This window comes from Saimiri boliviensis, chromosome 9 (assembly GCF_048565385.1).
Source record: "Saimiri boliviensis isolate mSaiBol1 chromosome 9, mSaiBol1.pri, whole genome shotgun sequence".
Classification (NCBI taxonomy): Eukaryota; Metazoa; Chordata; class Mammalia; order Primates; family Cebidae; genus Saimiri; species Saimiri boliviensis.
Window position 1 is genome coordinate 101,507,820 of NC_133457.1, and position 25,306 is coordinate 101,533,125.

Genomic DNA, 25,306 nt, shown 5'->3' on the forward strand with positions numbered 1-25,306 from the left:
ACCAATTTCCATTTCCCGAGGCTGCATGGGTAGGAAGTTACAAGCTGGTCTCTGAACCTGGCATTTTGGCCCCAGGCTACCTGTATTTTTTTTTTTTTTTTTTTGAGATGGAGTTTTGCTCTTGTTGCCCAGGCTGGAGAGCAATGGCTTGACCTCAGCTCACTGCAACCTCCACCTCCCTGGTTCAAGCAATTCTCCTACCTCAGCCTATCAAGTAGCTGGGATTACAGGCATGTGCCACCACACCCAGGTAATTTTGTACTTGTAGTAGAGATGGGAGTTTCACCATGTTGGCCAGGCTGGTCTCTAACTCCTGACCTCAGGTGGTCCACCCTCCTTGGCCCCTCAGAGTGTTGGAATTCCAGGCATGAGCCATCATGCCAGGCCCCACTTGTATTTTTTGAGTGCTCTGTGATGCTTCTGCTTCCGTGGAGGGTCCAAGAGGTAGGTGATGAGTTCATAGGTTGCTCTCTGACCCTGTGTTGCTTTGGGCCATGGGGTCATTGGCATGGCGGGCAGGGCACCAGAGGTAGGTTCTGACACCTCTCTCCTGAACTGTGAGCATCCGGCTCTGCTGTACTCACCTGCTCTGTGGCCTTGGACAGGGTTTTAGTTTCTCTGAATCCTGATTCCACCTGTAAAGTGGGTGCAATTACAGTGCCTGCTTCATTGTGCTGTTGGGACAATTAAGAACCAACTGTGTGGAGCGGGGTGCGGTGGCTAACACCTGTAATCTTAACAGTTTGGGAGCCCAAGGCGGCCGGATCATGAGGTCAAGAGATTGAGACCATCCTGGCCAACATGGTGAAACCCCAACTCTACTAAAAATGCAAAAATTAGCTGGGCGAGGTGGCACGCACCTGTAGTCCCAGCTACCTGGGAGGCTGAGGCAGGATAATTGCTCAAACCCAGGAGGCGAAGGTTGCAGTGGTGCAGTGAGCAGGATTGTGCCACTGCACTCCAGCCTGACAACAGAGTGAGACTCCATCTGAAAAAAAAAAAAAAAAAAAAAAAAAAGAACCAACTGTGTATAAAGTGCCCAGCTTTGTGCTTGGTGTTCAAGGCCCTGCTGCTGCCTCCTCTGACTCCCTGGAATGATGGTAACAGCAGTAAACAACATCATGTGCCGTTGATTGTACAAGTATTCTTTTCCTGCCACACACTCCTACTTTTCAGTTGTTCAGTTTCTATCCCCATTTTAAAGGGGAGGAAACTGACAGGCAAAGTGACTTGCACAAGGAAATTGAGCTAGTAAGAAGTGCAGCCAGGAATCGAACCCAGGTTTCACTGGAGTTCTCACTCTCAACTCTTAAGCTCCTGGCCTGCTCTCCACCCTTGGAAGAGGTAGACACGATGTTCTTCTGAATCAGGAAGGAAGGGGCTGGTGTGTAGTGGCTGAACAGCAGTGTGTTCTGAGCATCTGTGAGCCGGAAGGTGAGAGACAGTGTGTGGTGCCCTGTGGTCGGGCAGATCACTGTGGGAGGCTGGGGCATGCCGTGGGAGGATGGGGCACACCCGCACTGTGGGAGGAAGGGACAGGCCGTGGGAGGATGGGACAGGCCGTGGGAGGAAGGGACAGGCCGTGGGAGGATGGGACATGCCATGGGAGGAAGGGACAGGCCGTGGGAGGATGGGACATGCCATGGGAGGATGGGACAGGTCGTGGGAGGATGGGACATGCCTTGGGAGGAAGGGATATGCCGTGGGAGATGGCAGCAACACCAGCTGCAGGGCTGGCTGGACCCAGGTGACCACTTTAGGCCTCATCCACAGGGTAATGATGGGAAGCGCTTGAAAAATTTTTAAAAATTCTCATTTTAGAAAATCATGACAAAGTTATTTCTGAATGTCAGTTGATACAAGGTGTAAAGTGAAAAAGGGATTTTCCTCTCCCCATCCCACACTTTTGAGATGAAACATAGTGATGAATTTGGAATCCTTCCAGAGCTTTCTTTAGGTTTTTTTTTAATTTTTAATTTTTATGGGTACGTAGTAGGTGTATGTATTTATGGGGTACATGAGATATCTTGATACAGGCATACATTGTATAATAATCACATCAGGGTAAATGGGGTATCTATTGCCTCAAGCATCTATCATTTCTTTGTGTTACAAACAATCCAATTCTATTCTTTTAGCTTTTTTTTTTTTTTTTTTTTTTTTTTTTTTGAGACAGGGTCTTGCTCTGTCACCCAGGCAGAGTGCATGTGTGTGTGCAATTTTCTTTCTTTGTTTTTTCTTCGAGACAGTGTCTCATTCTGTCACCCAGGCTGGAGTGCAGTGGCGGCGTGATGATAGCTCACTGCAGCCTCAAACTCTAGGGCTCAAGTGATCCTCCCACCTCAGCCTCCCAAGTAGCTAAGACTACAGGCTAATTTGTACTGTTTATAGAGATAGGGTCTCACTCTGTTGCTGAGGCTCGGTTTTCTTTGCAGAGATAATAGAAGCTCATGTTTGCTACAGGCCGGGCACCACACTAAGCCCATTTGCATTATCATGTTTGATTGCTCACAACCCTAAGCATTGTCCCCATTTTCCAGAGGTGGAAACTGAGGCCCGATATGCCCCGAGGAGATTTTTCTCACTTAGCAGGGTGCTGGGAGGCTCTCCTCGGGCCACCCGGGCTCTGAGTGTTTGTAACGGCTGCACTGCCGTCCACCTTCATTTAACCAGCCCTCTCTGAGGAGCACGTAGGCTGTTAGTGACTTTCTGTGGAGAAATTGTTTTCTTTTTTTTTTTTTTGAGATGGAATTTTGCTCTTGTCCAGGCTGGAGTGCAATGGCGCGATCTTGACCCACTGCAACCTCCACCTCCCAGATTCAAGCGATTCTCCTGCCTCAGTCTCCCGAGTGGCTGGGATGTCAGGCATGCGCCACCACAATGGGCTAATTTTGTATTTTTTGTAGAGACGGGGTTTCAGCATGTTGGTCAGGCTGGTCTCAAACTCCTAACCTCAGGTGATCCGGCTGCCTCGGCCTCCCAAAGTGCTGGGATGACAGGCGTGAGCCACGGCGCCTGGCTTTCCGTGGACTTTGAAGCCGGAGAGGTCGGGTTGACTGTGCGGTTTACAGAGCTGCCTCTGGCTGTGGGGGACGGTGGACTGGAGGGGCCCGCACTGCTGTGTCCGGGCCCAGGACCGCAGGGCCCTGGCCTGAAGGGCTGCAGATAGACTGGGTGGCTGGGAGCGAAGCACTGGAGGAAGCCTCAGGAGCTGCCCCAGGGCCCCCCACGGGCAGAGCCCGCACAGGACTTGGCAATGGCAGGTCTCTGCAAATACCTGGGGAATGACTGAGGTGGGACGTGCGTGGTGGCACTGTCAGTGACGGGGGCAGGGGTGGGGTGGGATGCAGGCTTCGCAGGAGGGGCTAGGCCACCTGGGGACTTGCTGAGCTCAAGGCCTTGGGAGCACTGAGGGCAAAGTTCTAATGGCAGCTACCTGGCACCCTCGAGGGGGCGAGCCATAGTGCAGGCCCCTGTCTGCTGGGGAGTCCAGAGCCCGAGGTGAGGAGTGGCTTCCCAAAGGAAAGGGGCCGTCTTTCCCTGGGAACCTCAGGAAGCCCCAGTGAGGGACCCCACTGCTTCCCCTTGATGCCCGCAAGGATCTATCTCTACCGTGGAGGCTGCAAGTGGCGGAAGAGATGAGGGCAGTCAGCCCCTCTCCAAGGAGCAACTCATGGTGATTTGGCGGTTGGGCCCCAGAACCAGGAAGCCCCAGGATCGGGCTCTGCATCAGGGAGGAGGGTGGTCTCTCTGGGGTCCCACAGCATGGAAGTAGCCCCCGAGACTAACTCTCATCCTCACTGAGTTATCGTGTGGACAGCGGTGCAGCTTTCGAGACCATCCTGGCCCACATGGTGAAACCCCGTCTCTACTAAAAATACAAAAAAGATTAGCCAGGCGTGGTAGCGGGTGCCTGTCATCCCAGCTACTTGGGAGGCTGAGGCAGAAGAATTGCTTGAACCCAGGAGGTGGAGGTTGCAGTGAGCCAAGATCGCACCATTGCACTCCAGCCTGGGTGACAGAGTGAGACTCTGTCTCAAAAAAAAAAAGAGTGAGCGATCAGAGTGGCCTGAGAAGATGCTCCGATCACACTAACACAGTTAACTGGAAGCGGGGAGGCGGCAGTGTAGAATCTCCTCTGGGCGTCTCGACGACCTGTTTCCTCATCTGGAAAGTGGGGGCCACAATGCTACCCACATGACCCTCAGCGGGCCATCCTTGCTCAAGCGTGTTCTGCCCGGAGCTTTCTCAGGCTTTCTCTTGGAGCTGCTTTATCTGCTCACCACTCTGCCAAGGCCGTCTGGCTGCTTTGTGAGAGAGAGGCCCTGGGGGTAGGGAGGTGGGGCCTGTGAATCTCCCCACCAGACCCCTCAAGCAGCTCTTGATTCCTGCCTGCCCAGTGTGGTTCCCTGGCCCCTTTTTACTCTCACCCATGCTGTGTGACCTCAAGCAAGTTCTTCAACCCCTCTGTCTCAATGTCCTCAACAGTAAGATAAAGAGATGATCAGTATTTGCCTCAGATTATCATGAGGAGCCGATGAGTCAATGTTTGCACAGTACTTAGAGCAAGGTCCAGTTCATGGTCTGAGCTCTGGGAGTATTTGAATACCACGGGATGATGTTGAGTTTTTTCAGTGTGGCACTGCAGGAACAATGCAGGATGCAAATTATACATCCATGCTCATGTAGTCTTTTGTCTATTCTGCAAATATTTCCAGAGCACCTAGTGGGTGTCAGGTCCATCCTGGCCTCTGGGGGCGTGGAGATGGGTCCCGCTGGCCCTGCCAACAGGGAGCTCACAGTCGAGGGCAGTGGGTGGATTCCAGCTTGCTGACAGTCATGTGCTGCTGTGACGCTGGAAGGAAACGCATCACCACACCCAGGTGGTTGTCTTCTAGGAGCAGAACTATTGGGCTTTTTATTTTATTTTATTTTTGAGGTGGAGTCTTGCTTTGTAACCGGGCTGGAGGGCAGTGGTGCGATCTTGGCTCACCGCAATCTCTGTGTCCCAGGTTCAAACGATTCTCCTGTCTCAGCCTCCCGAGTAGCTGAGACTACACGCATGCACCACCAAACCCAGCTAATTTTTGTATTTTTAGTAGAGACAGGGTTTCACCATGTTGGCCAGGCTGGTCTCGATCTCTTGACCTTGTGATCCGCCTGCCTTGGCCTCCCAAAGTGCTAGGATTACAGGTGTGAACCACTGCGTCTGGCCTTTATCTTCTTTTTGTCTTCCTGTAATTCCCAAAGAGTCCACTCTGAATGATAAACTTACCAGTTATGGAGGCCTGGCAACCCTCTGCACTGTCCTGGGCGTGTTCCATGTACTTTTCTCAGGGATTCTCCCAGCATCCCTGTGACATGGGTGTTGTTATTCCCAATCGACAGAGAGGAGAACGGAGGCGAAGGGCGGCAGGCCAGGATTCACACTCTGGCTCTTAACCTCGACCCGGCTGCCTCTCCACAAACACCAGGATCAACCACCAAGACATAGAAAACAGTCCCACAAACCAGCAAACACTGCACTTGGTGGCTCAAGTCCCCTGAGCTTGGTCTTAAAGGTCCCTGTTATGCTTTTTCTGAGTGCTCCAGTGAGGACGGTCTTCATGTTTGTGTAAGAGCTTAGGGGCCAGGGGCTGTGTCTTTTCTTCTTGTCCCCTTCCAAGAGGGAACATGTATCTCTGGTACTGTAAGGGCCCTTAAAGTCTAGCCCTGGCTCTGTGTCTCCCTTCACGGCACATCAGCCAACTACCCATTCTCGAGTCTTTGATGACCGCCAGTGACATAGAGCTCACTCCTCAACATTTATTGTATTCTAAAGAAAGTTCAGGCTCTTAGATAGTTCTTCCTACATTAAATTTTTGTTTTTTTTTGAGACGGAGTTTCGCTCCTGTTACCCAGGCTGGAGTGCAATGGCGCGATCTCGGCTCACTGCAACCTCCGCCTCCCGGGTTCAGGCAATTCTCCTGCCTCAGCCTCCTGAGTAGCTGGCATTACAGGCATGTGCCACCATGCCCAGCTAATTTTTTTGTATTTTTAGTAGAGACGGGGTTTCACCATGTTGACCAGGATGGTCTCGATCTCTTGACTTCGTGATCCACCCGCCTCAGCCTCCCAAAGTGCTGGGATTACAGGCGTGAGCCACCGCGCCCGGCCCCTACATTAAATTAAAAAAAAAAAAAATTTGCTTCCTCTCAAAGTCTCATAAACAAGTCACCTGCTTTGGGGTCCTGAGGCAGGACCTGGCTAATTCGTCTCTATGTTCCCTATAGTGAAGAGCACAGGGCCTGCTAGTAGGTGCTATAAATGCTGCACCAGAAAGCAAGTGGTTAGCGGGTGGGCTGGCTGGGCCCCCATCAAGCCTCAGGCTGCAGGTAACTAGGTCAGCAGGTCCTATGGGACGCCAGCTGGGTGAGTGCTGATGGGCACCATGACCTCAATGGAATAGGTTGCCATGGAAACTGGCTTTCCTTGTCCCCAGGTCCATTGACTTGTCCCTCAGGAGAACACGGTAGTCCCCTGGGCTGTTGGGCAGGTCTCCCCAGGATCTCCCCAACCCCACATTCTCTGAGCTGGGTGGTCCCCAGGGAGCATGCAAGCTGTACTCCTATTGTGCAGCTGGGCATCCGAGGCCCCGAGGGCACAGGGACAGGCTGAAGTTCACACAGGCAGGGAACATCTCATAGCTGGGCAGGGGGTGTCTCATGGGTGGGCAGGGGGCATCTCATAGCTGGGCAGAGGGCATCTCATAGGTGGACAGGGCGGTGTCTCATAGCTTGGCGGGGGGCTGTCTCATAGCTGGGCGGGGGGGCATCTCATAGCTGGGCTAGGCGCTCAGGGCAAACAGCCTTGCCCGAGGACCCAGCCTGTCAGGGAGTGTTTCCCCCACTCACGGGTTCTCGGAGGAAATTCTGGACCAATTCTTAGGCCTTCTGCCTCCCCAGAGAATCATGAACACCCGCCTCCCTGGTGCGTCCAGATTCACAGTATCAATAACAGCTAGGGCGCAGGGTGACCTTTGAGGCTCTAGCACCCTACAGGACCTCATGCATTTACCACAGTGACCCCATCGTTAGAGATGGGGAAGCAGGGCATGGAGAGAAGTTAGGTCACAAGCCTAAGGTCACACAGTTGTTTTGGGGAGCCAGGATCTGAACATGGAGAGCCCAGCTTCAGAGCCCATGCTCACCACGGTGCCATACCCTGCCTCGCTCTTGCTTTGAGAGGGTTGAAAATGCTTTGGGAGGGGTGAAGGATATTTCAGGTCTGGGATGCTCTTAGCACTGGGTTTGCCAGAGCCACAGCCTGATGGCAGTGATCACAGAGTGGGCACCATTATGATTTCTCCTTTCAGTGACATCCTCAAAACAGCACTGAGATGTCTGCTTTATCCCTGTTTTGCAGATGAGGACGCTGAGGCCCAGAGAGGGGCAGCCACTTGCCTAGGGACACACAGCGGGGAGAGGTGGAGCAGACCCTCTAGTTTGAGACCCCTGACTCCATACCTGGTGTTTGTGCCAAGACCCCAGGCTGCCTCCCAGGTCCTCTGGGACAGCCCCTGCCTTCTACCAGGTGAGGTGATGGCCCCATCAGGGCTCAGAATGGGTGGGGAGACCCCGGCCAGTCTGGATGGGAGCTGGGACCAGCCAGGGCCTGGGATGGGGAATTGGGAGGCAGGACGGTGGCTGTCAGGGGGAGTTTTCAACATGGTTTACTCTGTGTTTCCTATTCTCTGGACCTCCCAGATTTCTGGCTATGAATCTCCTATCTCTTAAATAGTCATTCATTCATTCATCTATTTACTGAGCACCTACTGTGTGCCACACCCATGCTAGGCACTGGGAGCACAGCAGTGAACAAGATGAACAAGAGCCCATGACAGTCATCACATAACCACATGAATTGAACAACAAAAACCAAACGGGACCACATGTTATCAAGGAGAGACAGGTCAGGGGACCCAGCGAAAGGATTTGGGGAACACGTCCCAAGAAGGTGACTTCTGAGTTGAGAACGGAAGGAGGCACCAGTTACCCTGGTGAAGTGGCCAGGGAAGAGCATTTGGGCAGTGGGAACCACATGTACGAAGGTCTTGTGGCTGCAGTGAGCTCCCAGCCATCTGTCCTTCAAACCTGCCGCTATATGGCCTTAGCTGCCACTTTCAGCACCCATCGGCCACATATTCATTCAACGAACCCTCAGTGAACCCCCTCCATGTGCTAGGTGCCTGGGACACAGGCGTGGGTCAGATACTGTCCCTGCCCAGGAGAAAGGGACACAGTGACTCAGGGGGAGGTGGGTGGTAAGGCCAGGGCTTCTGATTATGAGGCATTTCTTCCGTTCCTGGCCCTGGACCGAGGAAGCCACTGATGGATGGATGCCATCCTTATGCTCATTTTACAGATGAAGATACCGAGGTTCTGAGAGGCCAACTCACCCAAAGAGGCTGGTGCCCACCCTCCTTTTTTTCTTTTTCTTTTTATCTTCCTTTCTTCCCTTTTCTCTTTTCTTTTCTTTCTCGACGGAGTCTTGCTCTGTCGCCCAGGCTGGAGTGCACTGGGAGGATCTTGGCTCACTGCAGCCTCCATCCCAGGTTCAAGCAATTCTCCCGCCTCAGGCTCCTGAGTAGCTGGGACTTCAGGTGCGTGCCACCATGCCCGGCTAATTTTTGTCTTTTTAGTAGAGACAGGATTTCTGCGTGTTGGCAGGCTGTTCTTGAACTCCTGACCTCAAGTAATCTGCCCACCTCGGCCTCCCAAAGTGCTGGGATTACAGGCGTGAGCCACCGCGCCTGGCCCTGGTGCTCCTCTTTGGGTCTTTCCCAGCTGTGGATTGGGTCGGAGGGAGGCCGGCCAAGGGGCCCCGACAGACCTGCCTGTCCCAGCGTCTTCTCCACCCCAGGGTCCCTTCTGTCTCCAGCCAGGACCATGGGCAGCAACAAGAGCAAGCCCAAGGATGCCAGCCAGCGGCGCCGCAGCCTGGAGCCCGCCGAGAACGCGCATGGAGCCGGTGGGGGCGCTTTCCCCGCCTCGCAGACCCCCAGCAAGCCGGCCTCGGCCGACGGCCACCGCGGCCCCAGCGCGGCCTTCGCCCCCGCTGCCGCCGAGCCCAAGCTGTTCGGAGGCTTCAACTCCTCGGACACCGTCACCTCCCCGCAGAGGGCGGGCCCGCTGGCCGGTCAGTGCGCGGGCGGCGCAGGGTCCTCGCCCTGCTGGGCCACGGCGGGGCGGCGTGCCCGGGGTCGCCCCCTCTGGGCGGGCCCTTCCTCCCGCCAGGGGGCTCGCCCCTGGGTGACCTGTGTGTGCCGGGAGGGCTGTGCCCACAGTGAGTCCCCCAGCGCCGCCGCCGCCTTTGCGGTAGAGCAGGCGCAGAGGACGCGGGGTCTGGTGGTGGAGTCTTAGTGGGACGCTGAGGCCCGGAGAGCGGGGCGGCGCGAGGACCGGGCCTGAGGCCGCTGCCTGGCGCCCAGGCCTTTTTCGTTGCCCGGGTTCGCCCAGAGGCCCAGAGATGGGTCGGGAAGCGCGACCTGCGTGCGGCGGAGGGGCTGCGGGCTTGCTCCGGGAGCGGGGCGCGGGCGGCCCGGCTGGGCCCGCGCCAGGATGCATGCGCCCGTGCGCCCTCTGCCGGCGCTCTGCGGGCACGGCAGCCCCGTGGACGGCCGCTCGGAGAGCCGCGTCCGTGGCCCAGACCCTCCACGCAGGTTACACTCAGACCCGTGCACTCTCCCCACACGCTCACACGGGGCCACACACACGGCTGCACCCCTGTCCCGGACACGCACACGTGCGGACTGGGGGCAGGGTCACAGACACTCGCAGACACATCCCCATCGCAGACGTACCCAGATGCAAACTCACATGCAAAGGTGACCTCACACTCCTAGAGGAAGACAGACGTACATGCCGTCAGACGCGCATTCAGAGACGCACACGGGACACAGACACGCGCAGCTGGAAATCACCATCGTGGCTGCCCAGACGACAGATGCATACATGTGCATCGAGAACATGCAGGCATGCAGAGACACACTGACAGTCCTGGACCCCTCAGAGGCAGACGCACGCCCGAGCGTGACAGACCCACAGACACACCATTCATTTGTTCAAGTTTAGGTGGAGCCCGACTACGAACCAGGTCTCCTCTGCTGCCCGGGACCCAGCGGTGCAAACAGAACCCACCTGGGGGAGGGAAGCAAAGGGCAGGTGTGCAGGCTGTGCAGGGTGTTAGAAGTGGCGCTGCCGCAAAGGCACAAAACGGGCAGGAGGGAGGACTGGGGGATGTGTGGAGGTGAAGGCTGTAGCTTAAAATGGGGGCATGGTAGGGCTTTTTGAGGGGGCAGTAACGTGGAGCCAAATCTTCCTGGACACCCAGAAGTGCCCAGAGTGACACGCTTGACAGAAAGCAAACTTCCCTGGTGCCGTGGTCTTCATTCACTGCTTCATCCAGCCCACAGCTCTTTCTTGAGCACCTACTATGTGCTTGACTCTGGGAACAAAACAGAGATGCTTGCTATTGGGTACTTCTGGTCCTAGAGCAAGACAGGCATCAAACAGATAAGCCAGCACCCAGCACTGCCCAAAGCCCCGGGAGCGCATGCAGACAGGGAGGGATGCGCATGCCCCCACAGGGCCTTGCAGGGATTCGCAGACACACGGATGCGGTGGACACGTGCACAGGCCCATCCTCACTCAACGCGACCGTGCCTTTGGGCTGGGCACTTGTGGCGTGTGGGAGACAAACCCAAACTCCTGGGCTCAGGACCTTCCTGCCCACACCTTGCCTGGCCGTGGCCCCACTGTTCTGATGCACCCCACCCCTCTCTGCAGGTGGAGTGACCACCTTTGTGGCCCTCTATGACTATGAGTCTAGGACGGAGACAGACCTGTCCTTCAAGAAAGGCGAGCGGCTCCAGATCGTCAACAACACGTGAGTGGCCCCTTCCCCATTGCCCCTGAGGGCTGGGTGCTGGGACTTCAAAGCTGGTGGGGGCTGATGCAGGATCTGCTGTCGGGGCAGTGCAGTGCAGAGCCCAGGGCAGCACGGAGGGAGCCGGGCACCTGCTGCTCTCCTGCCCCGGGCAGCACCTGCTGTCTCCCCAGCCTCGGGAAACTCCTCCCAATCCCTGGCTCTCGCTTGCTCCTTCCAGCCCTCTCTCAGCTTCTCCCTCTTTCTGCTTCTCTCTCGCTGGCCCTTAGGAGGAAGGTGGATGTCAGGTGTGTACATGCTCTGTGGGTGGCGGGCTGGGTGGGTGCTTCTCAGGGGCGGGGCCGCTGTCTGCATGTGCTTCCACTCCCTGCCTGTGGTCTCCGGCTCTCCGGCTGCTCCTTACCTCCCAGCTTCTCCTCTCCCCACCACCAATGTGACTGGGTCCTGGACCGTCAGCCCAGGCTGCGATCAGGGGCCCCTCCATTGCACTCTCCTGCATACTTCCTCCTATGCCCCTCCCTACTCACCCACCCTTCCATTCTGCCCCGTCAGCCCACCCAAATGTCTGCTGCATGCAGGCCCCAGTGCTGTGCCTGGGATGGTCTGGGTGGAGAAGGTCTTGGCCACACCCTCCTGGAGCCAGCATGTGGCCAGGGGGACAGCCCATGGCCCCAGTCCTGGCCCTGAGTTGGCAGTGGGCGAGCCTGGAGTGAGCTCCTTGCACCCCTGCTGTGGGCCTGCCTCTGGTGGCGACCACAGGGACTGGGAGGGTCAAGGGCCTGGAAGGAAAGCCTGAGGTCGTGTGGCAGGTGGAGGTAATGGAAGGGCAGCTTTCGGGAGGAGGCTGGCTGGAGGGGGCTGACGCCTCCACGGGTGTGGAAGGTAGGGAGGTTCTAGAGGGCAGAGGAGACTCGGTCCCTGGGTGTCCTTGAAGGCCTGGCTGAGGACGCTGGGGGTTTCCACTGCCCCCAGCTGTCTGGCTTGCTCACGCCCCACTTGCCTTGCGCATGCTCTCCCCTTTGCCTGAAATGCCCTTTCTCCGGCGTCCGCCTGGGGAACTCCTGTTCATCGCTCAAGATCGGTGCAGGACTGCCTTCTCAGGGAGGCCAAAGGGCACGGAGGTGCCAGGGACCATGCCAGTTGTCTCCACCCCGTCCTTGTACCGAGTCCTGTCTGCAGTCTAGCCAGGGCTGAAGTGATTGGGGAGGGGGCGGTCTCCATTTTGCAGATGAGGAAACTGAGGCTCAGCGATGTGAAGGTCCTTGTCCAAGGTCACACAGCTGCCAAGTAGCAAAGCCAGGACTGGAACTGAAGCAGCAACTTTCTGCCCTCCTCAAGCTGCTCTCCCGGCTCCCCTCCCCCCTTGTATGGCAGAATCCTGGTGCCAAGCTGCAGTTTCCTTATTGTCACCAGCTGTTTGCATCTGCTTCCCCGATAAACTGGGAGTGCTGGAGGGCTGCCCCCTGGTGCACCTCACTTCTGGGTCCCCATAGCACCTGTAACTCAGTACCGTGGCGGGGGCCAAAGCAGGTGACGAAGAACAGGATCAATGAACAGCAGCAGCAAAGTCACTGTTTCTTGTGCTCTCTGTGTGAGCCAGGCCCTGTGCAGAGTGCTTGAAGTCCCATTATTTTGTTTACGCATTCCCATAGCCTCGAGAAATGGGAAGTCTTATTTGCACCATTTTACAGATAAGGAAACTGAGGCCCAGAGAGGTGAAATGACTTGCGCAAGGTCACACAGCTAATAGTGGCAGAGTGGGAAGACTAGGCTGGTCCTCCGACCCATGGTCCTTGCAGGAAGGCTCAGTGGAGGTGCAGCTGAAGGCGCGGGAGGGAGAGGCCTGTGTAGGGAGGGGAGTCAGGAGGATGACTTTGAAGCATCTCAGGCTGGGGTCACAGCTTGAGCAGCAGTATGGAGGCAGGAAGGGCTCGGAGTACTCTGGTTCACCTTTTTCACCGGGAGTCCGAGGGCAGCCCCTTGTTTGCCTTTGTCAGGCTCTTTCCCTCTGCTCATCTTGCCTTCCAGGGGTGGTGGGCTAGGGGAGCTTTGGCCAGGAGGCTGGGGCTGCCAGGAGGCCTGGAAGTGATGGAATCTCATTCAGGGAAGACCCCTGGGTAGCTGATTGGGAGATGGCAGTGGGTGGATAGGGAGCCCCAGATCACAACACTCCGCTGTTCCTTTGCTTAGACATGGTGGCTGGGCGAGGCGGCTCATGCCTGTAATCCCAGTCCTTTGGGAGGCTGAGGCAGGAGGATCGTTTGAACCCAGGCATTTGAGATCAGCCTGGGCAACATAGGAGACCTGGTGTGCACGAAATATAAAAATAAATTAGCTGGGTGTGTGGCGTGTGCCAGTGGTCCCAGCTACTCAGCAGGCTGAGGTGGGAGGATCACTTGAGCCAGGAGGTCAAGGCTGCAGTGAGCCATGATCATGCCACCGCACTCCAGCCTGGGTGACGTGTTCGGGTCTCCCCCCTCACCTGGGGACCACCCTGCACGCTCATCCTTCCACCTTCATTGCTCAGGGCCTGTTACTGTGTAGCGCCTCCCCCACCCTGTAAGAGTGAGGGACTTTCTGAATCTAGCACGGAGCCCCAGGCATGTGTGGGGCTGGGCCGCTGTCAGGGCGGGAGAGAGCTAGAGGAGGAACCCATCTGTGGTTGGGGTCTGGCCCAGTGGGAGTCCTCGAAGTAGCAGGCCCAGGGACCCCACACCAGGGTTCTTGGTGCCACATGGCCCTGGGTCCTGGTATTCTGGGTATTGTGTGGCCCTGGGCATGGGGAAGCCTTCGGGGGGCTGAGGTCCGACTGCCAGCCTCAAGCTCCCCGACCTGACCTCTGAGTCTCTAGGAGTCAGGGCCCCTCTGTGTCTGACTCTGGGTTGCTCACTTAACTGCCTCTTCCTCCCACCCAAATTCCAGAAGCTTCTTTTGGGAATTTTCTGGCAGGTGCTTCTGGGCAACGGTGCCTCAGCTGGCCTCTGCCTCCTTGCCCTGGGCATGGCAGCAGGGGGCACGTTGGGAGTCCGGAACCTTGGGGCCCTGCCCTCGTGCCCTCCTCCTGAGACCTGCCCTGGTTTCACCCCTGCCTCACTCCTCCCTCACCCCACAGACTGTGCCCCAGGCCTGGGGCCTTGGAAACTTGACCTCCTGGCCACTACCCGACTGGCCAGCCTCAGACATGGTGCACCAGCTTGGTGGATGTCCCCAGAGAGCTTTCCCAACCAGTCCCAACAGCTCAAGGCAGCGAATGTCAGTGCCCACATTGCACACGTCCCAGGTTCCAAAGCTGCCGTGCCCCTGAGCCACACGCCACCCTGGCTGGACACAAGGATTAGGGTCCCAAAAGAGGATCCTGAGGCTCAGAGAGGTGAGGTCAGTTGCTTAAGGTCACACAGCTGGTGACCAGCAGGTGTGAAAAAATCGCAGCTCTGGGACTCTTAGCCCAGCACTTCCTCTTTTAGCCACTAGTGGGAGGCAAGGGGTTGGGCAGGGAATGTGGGATTTCCTTCCCTGCTTGCTGCCCGCCTGATGAGGACCAGGCCCCTGGGAAGGCACTGGATGCAGCACATCTCCTCAACCTGATGGCTTGATGCTGCTGTGACTGATGACCACAGCCACCAGAGGCAGGTTTGAGCCTCCCTAGCCCTTGACATGGGAAGATGGGATTGGTACCTCCATTTCACAGGTGGGCACACTGAGGCTCAGAGGATCATCATGGTCATTATCTCAGTTTACTCTGAGCCCAGCTTGACGCTCACTGTTTACACACTTTGTCTGCGAGGCAGATTCTGTGAATGTTGTCTCCTTTTTACAGATGAGGAAACTAAGACCCAGAGAGGGCAGGGTACTTGCCCAAGGTCACACAGCAAATCCTTGTTGGAGACTGGAACTGTGCTGCTTTGGTTTTTAAAAACGTTTTGAAAAGTAGGAAGGGACACTGTGAAAATACAGATTTAGTCGTTTTCATTTTTTAGCTGAATCAAGATCTAATAGGTAATGCATGTTATGCTGGGCCCTGATTGGGCCTTTTTTTTTTTCTTTTTTTTTGAGACCGAGTCTTGCTCTGTGGCCCAGGCTGGAGTGCAGTGGTGCAATCTCGGCTCACTGCAATCTCTGCCTCCTGGGTTCAAGAGATTCTCCTGCCTCAGCTTCGCAAGTAGCTGAGATTACAGGTGTATACCACCATACCCTGCTAATTTTTGTATTTTAGTAGAGACAGGGTTTTGCCATGTTGGCCAGGCTGGTCTTGAACTCCCGGCCTCAAGTGATCTGACCACCTCGGCCTCCAAAAGGGTTGGGATTACAGGCATAAGCCCCAGGCCCAGCCTGTTCTGGCATTTTATATCCTGGGAGGGAGGCATGGCTAACCCTGTAGATGAGGAAACTGAGACAGTGAGAGTGGTGTGGAGAGCCAAGTCATGAAGCCAGTAAGTGGTGAGCTGGGACAGTGTGCAGGGCTGTCCGGCACTGGAGCCACGCCCTCAGACCCCTCTAAATCAGGGGCCAGGCTGAGACTGGAGCTGGGTCCTTCAGTAAAATTGGAGTGCATCTCCTCTCTATCCACACCCCTTGTGAAATGAAAGCCCCAGACTGGACCATGAAACCCCAGACTCACAGGTGGGCTGCCGCTGGGGAGCCGGGAGCCCTGCTCGCTGAGGTCTGGGTAGCGTCAGCTGCACTCTTCTCGCTCCTGGGCCCTGCTTGGCTGGCCTCCGAGCACAGGCCTCCTGCCAGCCTTCCACTCTGAGTGGGTGGCTGGGGACTCCCCAGAGGCCAGCCAGCCTGCAGACTGGCTTTGTCAGGTGGCCTCAGTTTTTAGCATTTGGCCTTAGACCTTGGCCCCTTCCCACGGTGGCCTGTCCTCTGCCCCAGCCCTGCAGCCTCCTCTTTCATCTGCCACTGGCTTTCCCAAAGGTCTCAGCCTCTCTGGGGCCTGGGGAGGCCTCCTGTGCCAGGCTGTGGACACTCAGCGGCCCTGGTTCCCACTCTTGCTCTGCCATTGATTGACTGTGTGGCTTTGGGCACATCACTCCCCTGTCTGTGCCTCATTTTCCCCCTTTGGTAAATGGAGGCTTTGAACTGAAAGATCTCAGAGAGCTGTTTTCTATGATTTGAGTCCTTGCTTTGTAGCTTTAGGCAAGTCCCTGCACCTCTCTGTGCCTGAGTTTCCCCAGCTCTCTAAAGAAAGTGCTGGCCAGGTGTGGTGGCTCAGACCTGTAATCCCAACACTTTGGGAGGCTGAGGTGGGTGGCTCACTTGAGGTCAGGAGTTTGAGACCAGGCTGGCCAACATAGTGAAACCCCGTCTCTACTAAAAATACAAAAATTAGCTGGATGTGGTGGCACGTGCCTGTAATCCCAGCAACTCAGGAGGCTGAGGCAGGAGAATCACTTGAACCCAGGATGCGGAGGTTGCAGTGAGCCGAGATTGTGCCACCGCACTCCAGCCTGGGTGACAGAGCGAGACTCCATCTCAATCAATCAATCAGTCAATCAAGTGCTAATCTACTCTGGCCTGGGTGCTGTGTGTCCCCTGCGCTGATCCCTTGACGTCTCCAAGCCACAGTTTCTTCATCTGGGACTTGGGCCCTGCCTTCCTCCCTTGCAGGGTGCCCTGGAGGGTCAGTGGGAGAGACAAGTGTGGACACCCCAGGTGGGTGTACAACAAGGAAGTGGGTGGGGATTGGGGGCATCCAAAGTCTTCTCTCCTTGAGGCGGGTCTTGCCCTGTTGCTCCAGGCCCCTCCCTCCAGCGACCCCATATGGGCTTGTTCCCCGCCTGAGTGTGCACGGCCATTACAGATTCGTGTCAGGCCACACAGCCCCAATCACAACCCCCCTCACTGCGGCAGGAGGGGACACCACACCCTCTGGCTCACCTAGAGCCATCCAGCAGAGCCCCGGGTCTCAGGTGCTCCCCTGTCTTCTGACAGGTCCTTGGAGAGCTCCCAAGCCCTGCACCCTCCTGGCCTCACCTCTGTCTTTTATATGGGCTGAAGAATATGGCCAGGGCCAGCTCAGAAGAACTGGGAGCCTGGGATCCAGGTTCAAGTTCAGATTGTGTGACTGTAGGCAAGGGTCTTTCTCTCTCTGGGCCCTGGCAGTGGGTGGGGCCACCCTGCCTGCTTGCTGTGTGTCTTCTCAGGGTCCCGCTGAGGTGCAGAAGTGGCCTTGGATTGAGGAGAGCCCAGCAAGCTGTCAAGCCCTGTTGCACCCTGTAGGGGGCGCCCCTTCTGCGTGGGAATCAGGAGCCCGGGCCTGGCTGTGTGACCTTGAGCAGAGAGGCCTTTGCTTCTCTGCCCTCAGTCTTCCCAGCTGCACAGTGGGAATGAGAGGGGGCTGGACCCTAGTTCCCAGGTCTCCCTGCCCACGGACCTCCCCTCACTCCCCGTGGACCCTGCCCCTGTCCTTTTGGTTGCTTTGGATGTGAGGCCTCTGTGGCTGCCCCCTTGTCCCCCGTCCCCAGCACCGCCTGGCAATCCCGCTCTCTCCCCTGCTCTTTCTGCCACTCCCGCCTCTCACCACCCCCATCTCTGCCTCTTCTCTCCTGTTGGGCTCTCGCTCTCTCCTCCCTCCTCTGTGTCTCTGGACCCCCGCTCCAGCCAGACCTGGTTCACATTCAGATGGCTGCAAAGGTACTTCCGCCCCTCCCCACTCCCGCCCAGGCCCATGGGACCCGACCATGCCGGGAGCTCCTCCTACCCCGTCCCCATCACCCCTCCCCCCCTCCTCCTCTTCACTTTTGCATAGACGTGCCCTGGGCATTGGGGCTCTGCCACCTCACCCCCTTGGACAGGGCTCACTGTGTGACTTTGGGCAAGTCCCAGCCCCCTCTGGCCTCAGTTTCCCCCTGCAGATGGGTAGGCTGCAGGAGGGGGCCTGTAGTTTTCAGCCGAGGAGCCCTTTAGGTGTGACCCGTGGTTTGGGGTGGAGGCAAGCCTTGCTCTAGTTTGCAGGGTTGGGGCCTGGATGGTCACCCCTGCTTGTCTCCACCCAGGTCTCACCAGCTCCCAGGAGCGGGCTTCTAATCTCAGGGTGTGGGGAGACTTTGTAGGTCTCACTTCACTTTCTCTCAGGCAGGACTCTCTTCTATTACAACCTTGCTTGCCCGCAGAGACAGGGGGCTCCCTCCCTCCCTCCCAAGGCAGCTCTCGGCATCTTGAGATGTCTTGGTGCATCTGAAAGGAAGCGGATTTCTTCCTGCCCCGGGACTCCTCCTCTATGGATTTGAGCCTCGGACTGACCAAGGCCAGTCCTGCCCTGGTCCTAGACAAAGCCCGTCTGATCCAGCTTTGGCAAAAAGGCGTCTGGGCCAGGGAGGGGAGGAGCTCCAGGCCAGCTGGACCTGGCATGCCTCGGGAACTCACGCTGGCCCCACCACCTCCCTGGGCCTCCCTCGGCCACTAGATCCCGAGCACAGCACCTAGGAGGATGGCGGGCTCGTGGCTGACTGCTCCCTTCTCCTTTCTTTCCTCCTTTTGTCTCTGCTCAGAGAGGGAGACTGGTGGCTGGCCCACTCGCTCAGCACGGGACAGACAGGCTACATCCCCAGCAACTACGTGGCGCCCTCCGACTCCATCCAGGCCGAGGAGTGAGTACCGTCTCTGGCTGCCTCTACCCGTCGTCTTGGGCGCTGCCCGTGCAGAGCGCCTCTCCTGGGCTGCCCCGCGCCCCAGCCGTATCCAAGGAGAGGCGCTGTGAGTGGCAGAAGCCCAGACCACCAACACCATCCTCTGTCTTCCCACCCCTAGGTGGTATTTTGGCAAGATCACCAGGCGGGAGTCAGAACGGCTATTGCTCAATGCGGAGAACCCGAGGGGGACATTCCTAGTGCGGGAAAGTGAGACCACGAAAGGTACGCGCGCTTCTGCTGGCCAGCGGACACTGAGTCTTCTGCGAGTGGTTTGGGCTGGGTGTTGCAGAATGAGCAGGAGTTCGGCTTGAGGAGTAGGGAGAGAGGGGCCTTCCAGGAGGAGGTAATCAAAGTCAGGGAGGTGCCTCTGGGGAATGCTGAGTAACCCGAGATGGCCAGATGGCCAGAGAAAGATGAGGCTTAGCTCTCTGGCCTTGGTATCCTCAGATGAAAGCTGAGCATAGGTTGTCTGGAGATCTGAGTGTCACACGACTGCAGGCTCGTTCTCAGGGTAGGGGCTGCTGCAATGAGCCCCCCTTCTTCCCCTTACCCTGGGGTCCCTGGGGCTGCACTGGGTGCTGGGGCCTGGCTTTGCCCTCCCCCCACCGCAGTCCTGGTCCCTGCCCATCTCCTGTCCCTCCCCCAAGCCAGAGAATGAAGACCAGCCCCTTTCTCTCCAGCCCCTCCGAAAGTGGGTTGCAGGCGCCTGTCACCATGGCAACCAAGCTGAGCTGCTTCCTGTGGGCCTGGGGCTCAGCGGGAGATGGGGAGCAGATCATCCATGCCGAGCCTAGCCGTGCATTGACGAGCGGTTGTGGGGCCGTGTGTGTGTGTGTGTGTGTGTGTGCACACTGTGTGTACATCTGGGTGTGTGTGTGTGTGGATGTGGGGCAGAACTGTCTGTGTGTTGCCGTGTGGGAATGGACTGTTGTGGTTTGTCTGCCCCAAGGGCCTGGGGAGCGTGTATCTCTGTGAGCTTGTGGTCGCTGTGCCCGGCCATGCCTGTGCGTGTGTGCACATGTGGCCGGGGGTGGCTTCAGCCTCAGGCCTGTGGTGTCCACATGCACCAGCCTGGCCATCGGTAGAAAGTCACAGTTGTCCAAGGCAGGCTTTGGGTCCTCGGGTGTGGGTTTGAGCCCCAGCCCTTTGTCTGGCTTGCTGGAGGACCCCAGGCTAGCCACTGTCCTTCTCTGGACCTCATTTCTTCTGTACCCTGGGATTGTAACCTCTGCCTGAAGATTGCAAAGGGGGAGGTCCGTGGGCTTCGATGGCTGGTCTTTCTCCAATGCCTGTATACCACCTGGCGAGGCTCCCGAGAAGGCCCGTCCCTGGCCGCTGGAGCCTCCGCCCCACCTCCAGGCTCAGCCTTGTTCCCTAATGCCTCTCTGACGTCTCTTGGCCTCTGGTTCTACCCAGGCCTGCTGGATGGGAGGAAACTTTTTGGGCCTAGAAAGCTTTTCTAGGCTCAGGGGAAAGGGGAGGCACCAGGGCTGGCTCCGCTTGACTCAGGCAGCCCTCAGGCCACGCCCAGCCTGTGGTCTCCTGCTCACCATGGCCAAAGCCTCTGCAACCACCCCCTCTCACCCGAGCCTCGGCCTGTGTTCAGAAAGTGGGGGGACATGGACAGTGCCCCTGTGGGCCCACCCAGAGAGGGAAAGCAGTTAGGCCAGGACCACATAGCCACGGGAAGGCACTCACAGGCTCCCAGCAAACAGTTACTGAGTGCCTGCCGAGTGCCCGGCCCTTTTATACGTGGGTGCACGGAATCTTCCCAGCCGCCCTGGGAGCACTCACATTGTGCAGAAGGGGAAACTGAGCCCGGAGAGGACAGGCCACCCCTCTAAGTCCCATAGCTGGATGTGCACTGGGGTCTGGAGGTCTTGTCTTGCCAGGGCCAAGGGGGCGTGCAGGACATTCCTGTCAAGAAAATCCCTTGGGTCTCTCGGCCCTGCCTCTGTGGCTGCTCTGGGACTGGCTGCTGAGAGACAGGGAGGGCTGGGGGCTCACCCGCCTGGGCCTCCCTTCCCTCTGGAGTCAGGCAGGCACAGAAAGGTGCCCAGAGCAGCGCCGAGCGCCCTGTGGGGGAGGGCGTGGCGGTCACGGCTCCCCTGTGTGCCTGCAGGTGCCTACTGCCTCTCAGTGTCCGACTTCGACAATGCCAAGGGCCTCAACGTGAAGCACTACAAGATCCGCAAGCTGGACAGCGGCGGCTTCTACATCACCTCCCGCACCCAGTTCAACAGCCTGCAGCAGCTGGTGGCATACTACTCCAGTGAGCGTCCCGGCCTCGGAGGGAGGGGGCCGGGCAGGGCCTCAGCTGCAGACCCCGGGGAGGGGCCCTGGAGCCTGGAAGGCCGGCTTCTGTTATCCTAAGAGGCCTGGTTTCCTGCTCCCCTCCCTGCTTTTCCCTCCCCCTTCCCTTCCTCCCTCCTCCTTTTCCCTCCTTTTCCTCTTTCTCTCCTTTCCCCACTGTCCCCCTCCTCTCTGCTCCTGCCTCCCTGTCCCCCTCCTCCCTGTCCCCCTCCTCTCTGCCCCCTCCTCCCTGTCCCCCTCCTCTCTGCCCCCTCCTCCCTGTCCCCCTCCTCTCTGCCCCCTCCTCCCTGTCCCCCTCCTCTCTGCCCCCTCCTCCCTGTCCCCCTCCTCCCTGTCCCCCTCCTCTCTGCCCCCTCCTCCCTGTCCCCCTCCTCTCTGCCCCCTCCTCCCTGTCCCCCTCCTCCCTGTCCCCCTCCTCTCTGCCCCCTCCTCCCTGTCCCCCTCCTCCCTGTCCCCCTCCTCTCTGCTCCTGCCTCCCTGTCCCCCTCCTCTCTGTCCCCTCCTCTCTGCCCCCTCCTCCCTGTCCCCCTCCTCCCTGTCCCCCTCCTCTCTGCCCCCTCCTCCCTGTCCCCCTCCTCTCTGCCCCCCTCCTCCCTGTCCCCCTCCTCTCTGCCCCCTCCTCCCTGTTCCCCTCTCTCCTGGCTCCACGCGCTGTCCCACTCTGTCTTTTGCTGCAGCTGGCTGGTGGGAAGGGGGCTGCCCTGAGGAGCCCCAGAGAGCGGGAAGGGAGGGGACAGAGGCTAGTGTCGTTTGTCTCTGTAGCCCCAGGACCGGTCTGAACCGGCTGCTGGGAGAGGAGGAGGGGGTGGCCAGATTAATTGTGCAAAGAAGGAGAGAGCGGCAGAGGGAGCTCGTGGGGCTTGCATGCGGATGCGGGCTCAGCTGTGGGCACCGCCGTGCTGTGACCCACCCGCCTGGGCATCCGGAGCTGACCAAGTGTCAGGGCCTGTGGGTGCCCGTGGGCCCGTGTGTCTGTGGCACACTTGGCCTCTGTGTGCAGGTGTCCGTCTGCTCCACCCCCTCAGCCACCTCCTCCTCTCAGCTGGGTCTCCTGACTCCCTCCCGATCATCCACCACTCTGTCCTTTCGGTCACCACTGTGTACTTCATTCTGAATCCCATTCCCTCAGATCAGAACCCTCCAGGGGCCGTCTTGGAATCTTGGGATAAAGACTCCCGCCGGCCCCCACGAGGTCTAATCCTGACTGCCCTTCTGCCTCCGACGGTGCCACCCCTCTCCCCGCCTCTTCTTCTCCGGTCCTGCGGCTCTTCTTTCCTCAGAGCCTTTGCTGTGCCCCTGCCTAGAGGGCTCTTCCCTACTTAACCCCTCACCCTCCTGCACATCCAAGCGCAGTTGCTGCTTCCTCCAGGAAGCCTCCCAGGACTCCTGCTGTTGTGAGAACAGCTTTCCTCCAGTCACATTGGTATCTGTGGTCCTGGGAGGTGATTAGGGAAGTGGGGCTCCTCCTTGGACTGTGAGTTCCTGAGGGTAGCAGGTTCCCTGGACTTGTTCCCCGCAGGGTCCCTGGCACCCCCTACTGTCTGCTGAATGACTGACTGGATGACTGATGCATAAAGCAGATTCACAGAGCATCGTGGGCCTGTGTGGGGTGCCGCTGTGTGGGTGCCTGGCTTTGACGGCGCCCTGTGTATCCCCTGAAATCCATCTGCTTGCGTCTGGCGTGTCGGGCAACACACGCCGAGGGATAGGGAGGCCCCAGGGCGGAAGCCCCACCTAACTGCACCTCCCGCCTCCTCCTCAGAACATGCTGACGGCCTGTGCCACCGCCTCACCACCGTGTGCCCCACGTCCAAGCCGCAGACTCAGGGCCTGGCCAAGGATGCCTGGGAGATCCCTCGGGAGTCTCTGCGGCTGGAGGTCAAGCTGGGCCAGGGCTGCTTTGGAGAGGTGTGGATGGGTAAGGCTGGCCCCTGCCCTTGGGAGAGGCATCCTCCCCCCACCCCGCGTGGCAGCTCCGGGCTCCCTTGGTCTCTTTGCCTTTAGCTGCCTCTGCTGGACAACGGGGTCCTGTTATAAATCTGGAGCTCCCTGGCGGTGGCTGGCACCGACTTGGAATGTGCCCCCCCCCATGCACTGTGCCCTGGATGGTGCAAACCACAGCACCTGACTCCAGGATTTGCTGGGTGGTCCGGCCCCGGTGGCCTCACTCAGAGCTTCAGTGCTCCCGACTGTTCACGGGGCTGGTGACAGTGGGACCCATGGGAGGTTGCGGAGACCGTGACCCAGCGCGTGTCCACACACCAGCTGTTAGCCATGGAGCGAGAAGCCCAGCTTGCGGGAGGGAGTGCTGGGAAGCCTCGGTCTGGCGTGTTCCGGGCCTGTGAGCGATTTTCTGTCTAACCCTGGAGAAACAGCAAAGCCTGAGCACCGCACAGCCCTGACAGAACCCACGCCCCTCTTCCCCGGCTGCTTTCTGCTCACACAGTGGGACTGCAGGGCCCGGATGGAGGAGGGACGGCAGTTGTAAGCCCGTGGTGCTGGTGGGGATCACGGTGTGCTGTTTTCAAGGTGGTTTCATCTGAGTTGCATCTCTGCTCAGTCCCACTGCCTCCACTTTCCGCCCTCCGAGGGCTGATGGAGGAAGCAGAGAGGCCTCCTGGGTGGAAGGCACTACCGGGACAGAGGCCTGGAGGCTGGAGGTCAGGCCGTCCGGGAAGGGGAGGCGTGGACTTTGAGCTGGTGAGAGGGGAGGGGGTGAGAAGCCCGGGTGTGGGCACAGCCACAATGTGAGGGTGGAGCAAAACCTGGGCGAATGCACAGCGCCCGCGTTCTCGTGGCTACAAAACTCATTTCTGGCTTGGTGAGTGATGATGTCCCTGCGAAGAGCCTCGCTTCCTCCCTGGGTGCTCCAGGTTGACTCATGAACTGCCACAGGCAGATCCGCAGATGGCCTGAGCCAGGAGGGCCACAGAGACGAGCCTGAGCCCCGGCCCTCGGATGGGCCTAGTGACAGGGAGGAGCAGGCCCAAGGTCACACATCAAAGGAACCTCGAGCCCTACTGGGACAAGAACCTGGATTAAACATGCGGGTCGACGATGCGGCTTCCCCCCAGGCCACACAGTTAGAAAAGCAGATCATAGCGAAACGATGACCACATTACTTACTCAGCCCTCACAGTGGGCCTGGCCCAGTGGTGAAAATCTCACTCAATCCTCAGACAGCTTCCCGGGCAGGCGCTACAGAATCCCCATTTTCCAGATGAGATAACTGAGACTTAGAGAGGGGATCTGACTCTCCCTGGTCTCTCAGCTGGCAGGAGGCAGAGGTGGGAGACAGGCTGTGGCCAGCCTGAGCTCTCAAGCCCTCCTGCTTAGGACAGTGTCTCATTTTTTGGGGCAGGTGGGCTCCCGAGGTGACCTCCTGATCTGGTGGCTTCAGCAGCCCCTGGGCCAGCTCCACCCCACCCCAGCCTCCACCAGTGCACATTGCATTTGCTCACACAGGAGGCTCCTTCAAAGTCCTGTCCCGCGAGAACGTGACCACCCAGGAGTGACAGTGGTTGGGTTGGAACTTGTCCCCTATGTGTCAGGCTAATATGCTGCTTTTTAGGACATTCTTTTTTTTTTTTTTTTTTTTGAGACAGAGTCTCACTGTGTTGCCCAGGCTGGAGTGTAATAGTGCGATCTCAGCTCACTGCAACTCCGCCTCCCAGGCTCAAGCCATTCTCCTGCCTCAGCCTCCTGAGTAACTGGGATTTCAGGCACACACCACTATTGCCGGGCTAATTTTTGTATTTTTAGTGGAGAGGGGGTTTCACCATGTTGGGCAGGCTGGTCTTGAACTCTTAACCTCAAATGATCCACCCACCTTGGCCTCTCCAAGTGTTGGGATTACAGGTGTGAGCCACCACACCTGGCCTGGACATTCTTAGTAATCATAGTCCTGGCAACAGCTACTGGTTCTTGAGCATTTAATCCTAGAAACAGCCCTGTGAAGAGCATCCTGCCCTTGTGCCCATTTTATAGATGGGGAGACTGAGGATCAGAAGGGGTCCAGGCTTGGACTGGGTTTGTCACATGGCTGTGGAGGCCACAGCTGACAATGGGCACCCAGGTGAGCAGATTCTGGATTCTGTGTGGTAGGAGTGGGGTGGCGTGTTCCACTGAGGCAGCCTGCATCCCTCCCCAACAGGAACCTGGAATGGCACCACCAGGGTGGCCATCAAAACCCTGAAGCCAGGCACCATGTCTCCGGAGGCCTTCCTGCAGGAGGCCCAGGTCATGAAGAAACTGAGGCATGAAAAGCTGGTGCAGCTGTATGCTGTGGTTTCGGAGGAGCCCATCTACATTGTCACGGAGTACATGAGCAAGGGTAAGACCTGGGCGGCCAGGGCAGGGGGCAGGACACTCCAGATAGGGCTGAGGGGTTGCAACTCGTTTCCCCTCACATCTAGAATGCGCATCTTCAAAGG

General features: G+C 58.0%; 1 protein-coding gene across 9 annotated transcripts in view; it reads left to right on the plus strand.

The window, feature by feature from the left end:
* SRC (SRC proto-oncogene, non-receptor tyrosine kinase) overlaps positions 1-25,306 on the plus strand; it is a 61,288-nt gene that overhangs the window by 30,698 nt on the left and 5,284 nt on the right. For 3 of the 9 annotated variants that reach the window (XM_074406501.1, XM_074406500.1, XM_074406504.1), the window contains 11 exons: positions 1,315-1,434; positions 7,405-7,572; positions 8,920-9,177; positions 10,827-10,926; positions 11,196-11,213; positions 17,530-17,562; positions 18,420-18,518; positions 18,679-18,782; positions 20,683-20,832; positions 22,636-22,791; positions 25,027-25,206. In XM_074406501.1, coding sequence (XP_074262602.1) covers positions 8,928-9,177; positions 10,827-10,926; positions 11,196-11,213; positions 17,530-17,562; positions 18,420-18,518; positions 18,679-18,782; positions 20,683-20,832; positions 22,636-22,791; positions 25,027-25,206 — 1,090 coding nt within the window. In that variant the 5' untranslated portion in view covers positions 1,315-1,434; positions 7,405-7,572; positions 8,920-8,927. Of the gene's footprint in view, positions 1-1,314; positions 1,435-7,404; positions 7,573-8,901; positions 9,178-10,826; positions 10,927-11,195; positions 11,214-17,529; positions 17,563-18,419; positions 18,519-18,678; positions 18,783-20,682; positions 20,833-22,635; positions 22,792-25,026; positions 25,207-25,306 lie in introns of all 9 variants that reach the window. The other 6 variants (XM_074406503.1, XM_039479626.2, XM_074406505.1 and 3 more) reach the window with 4 other exon arrangements.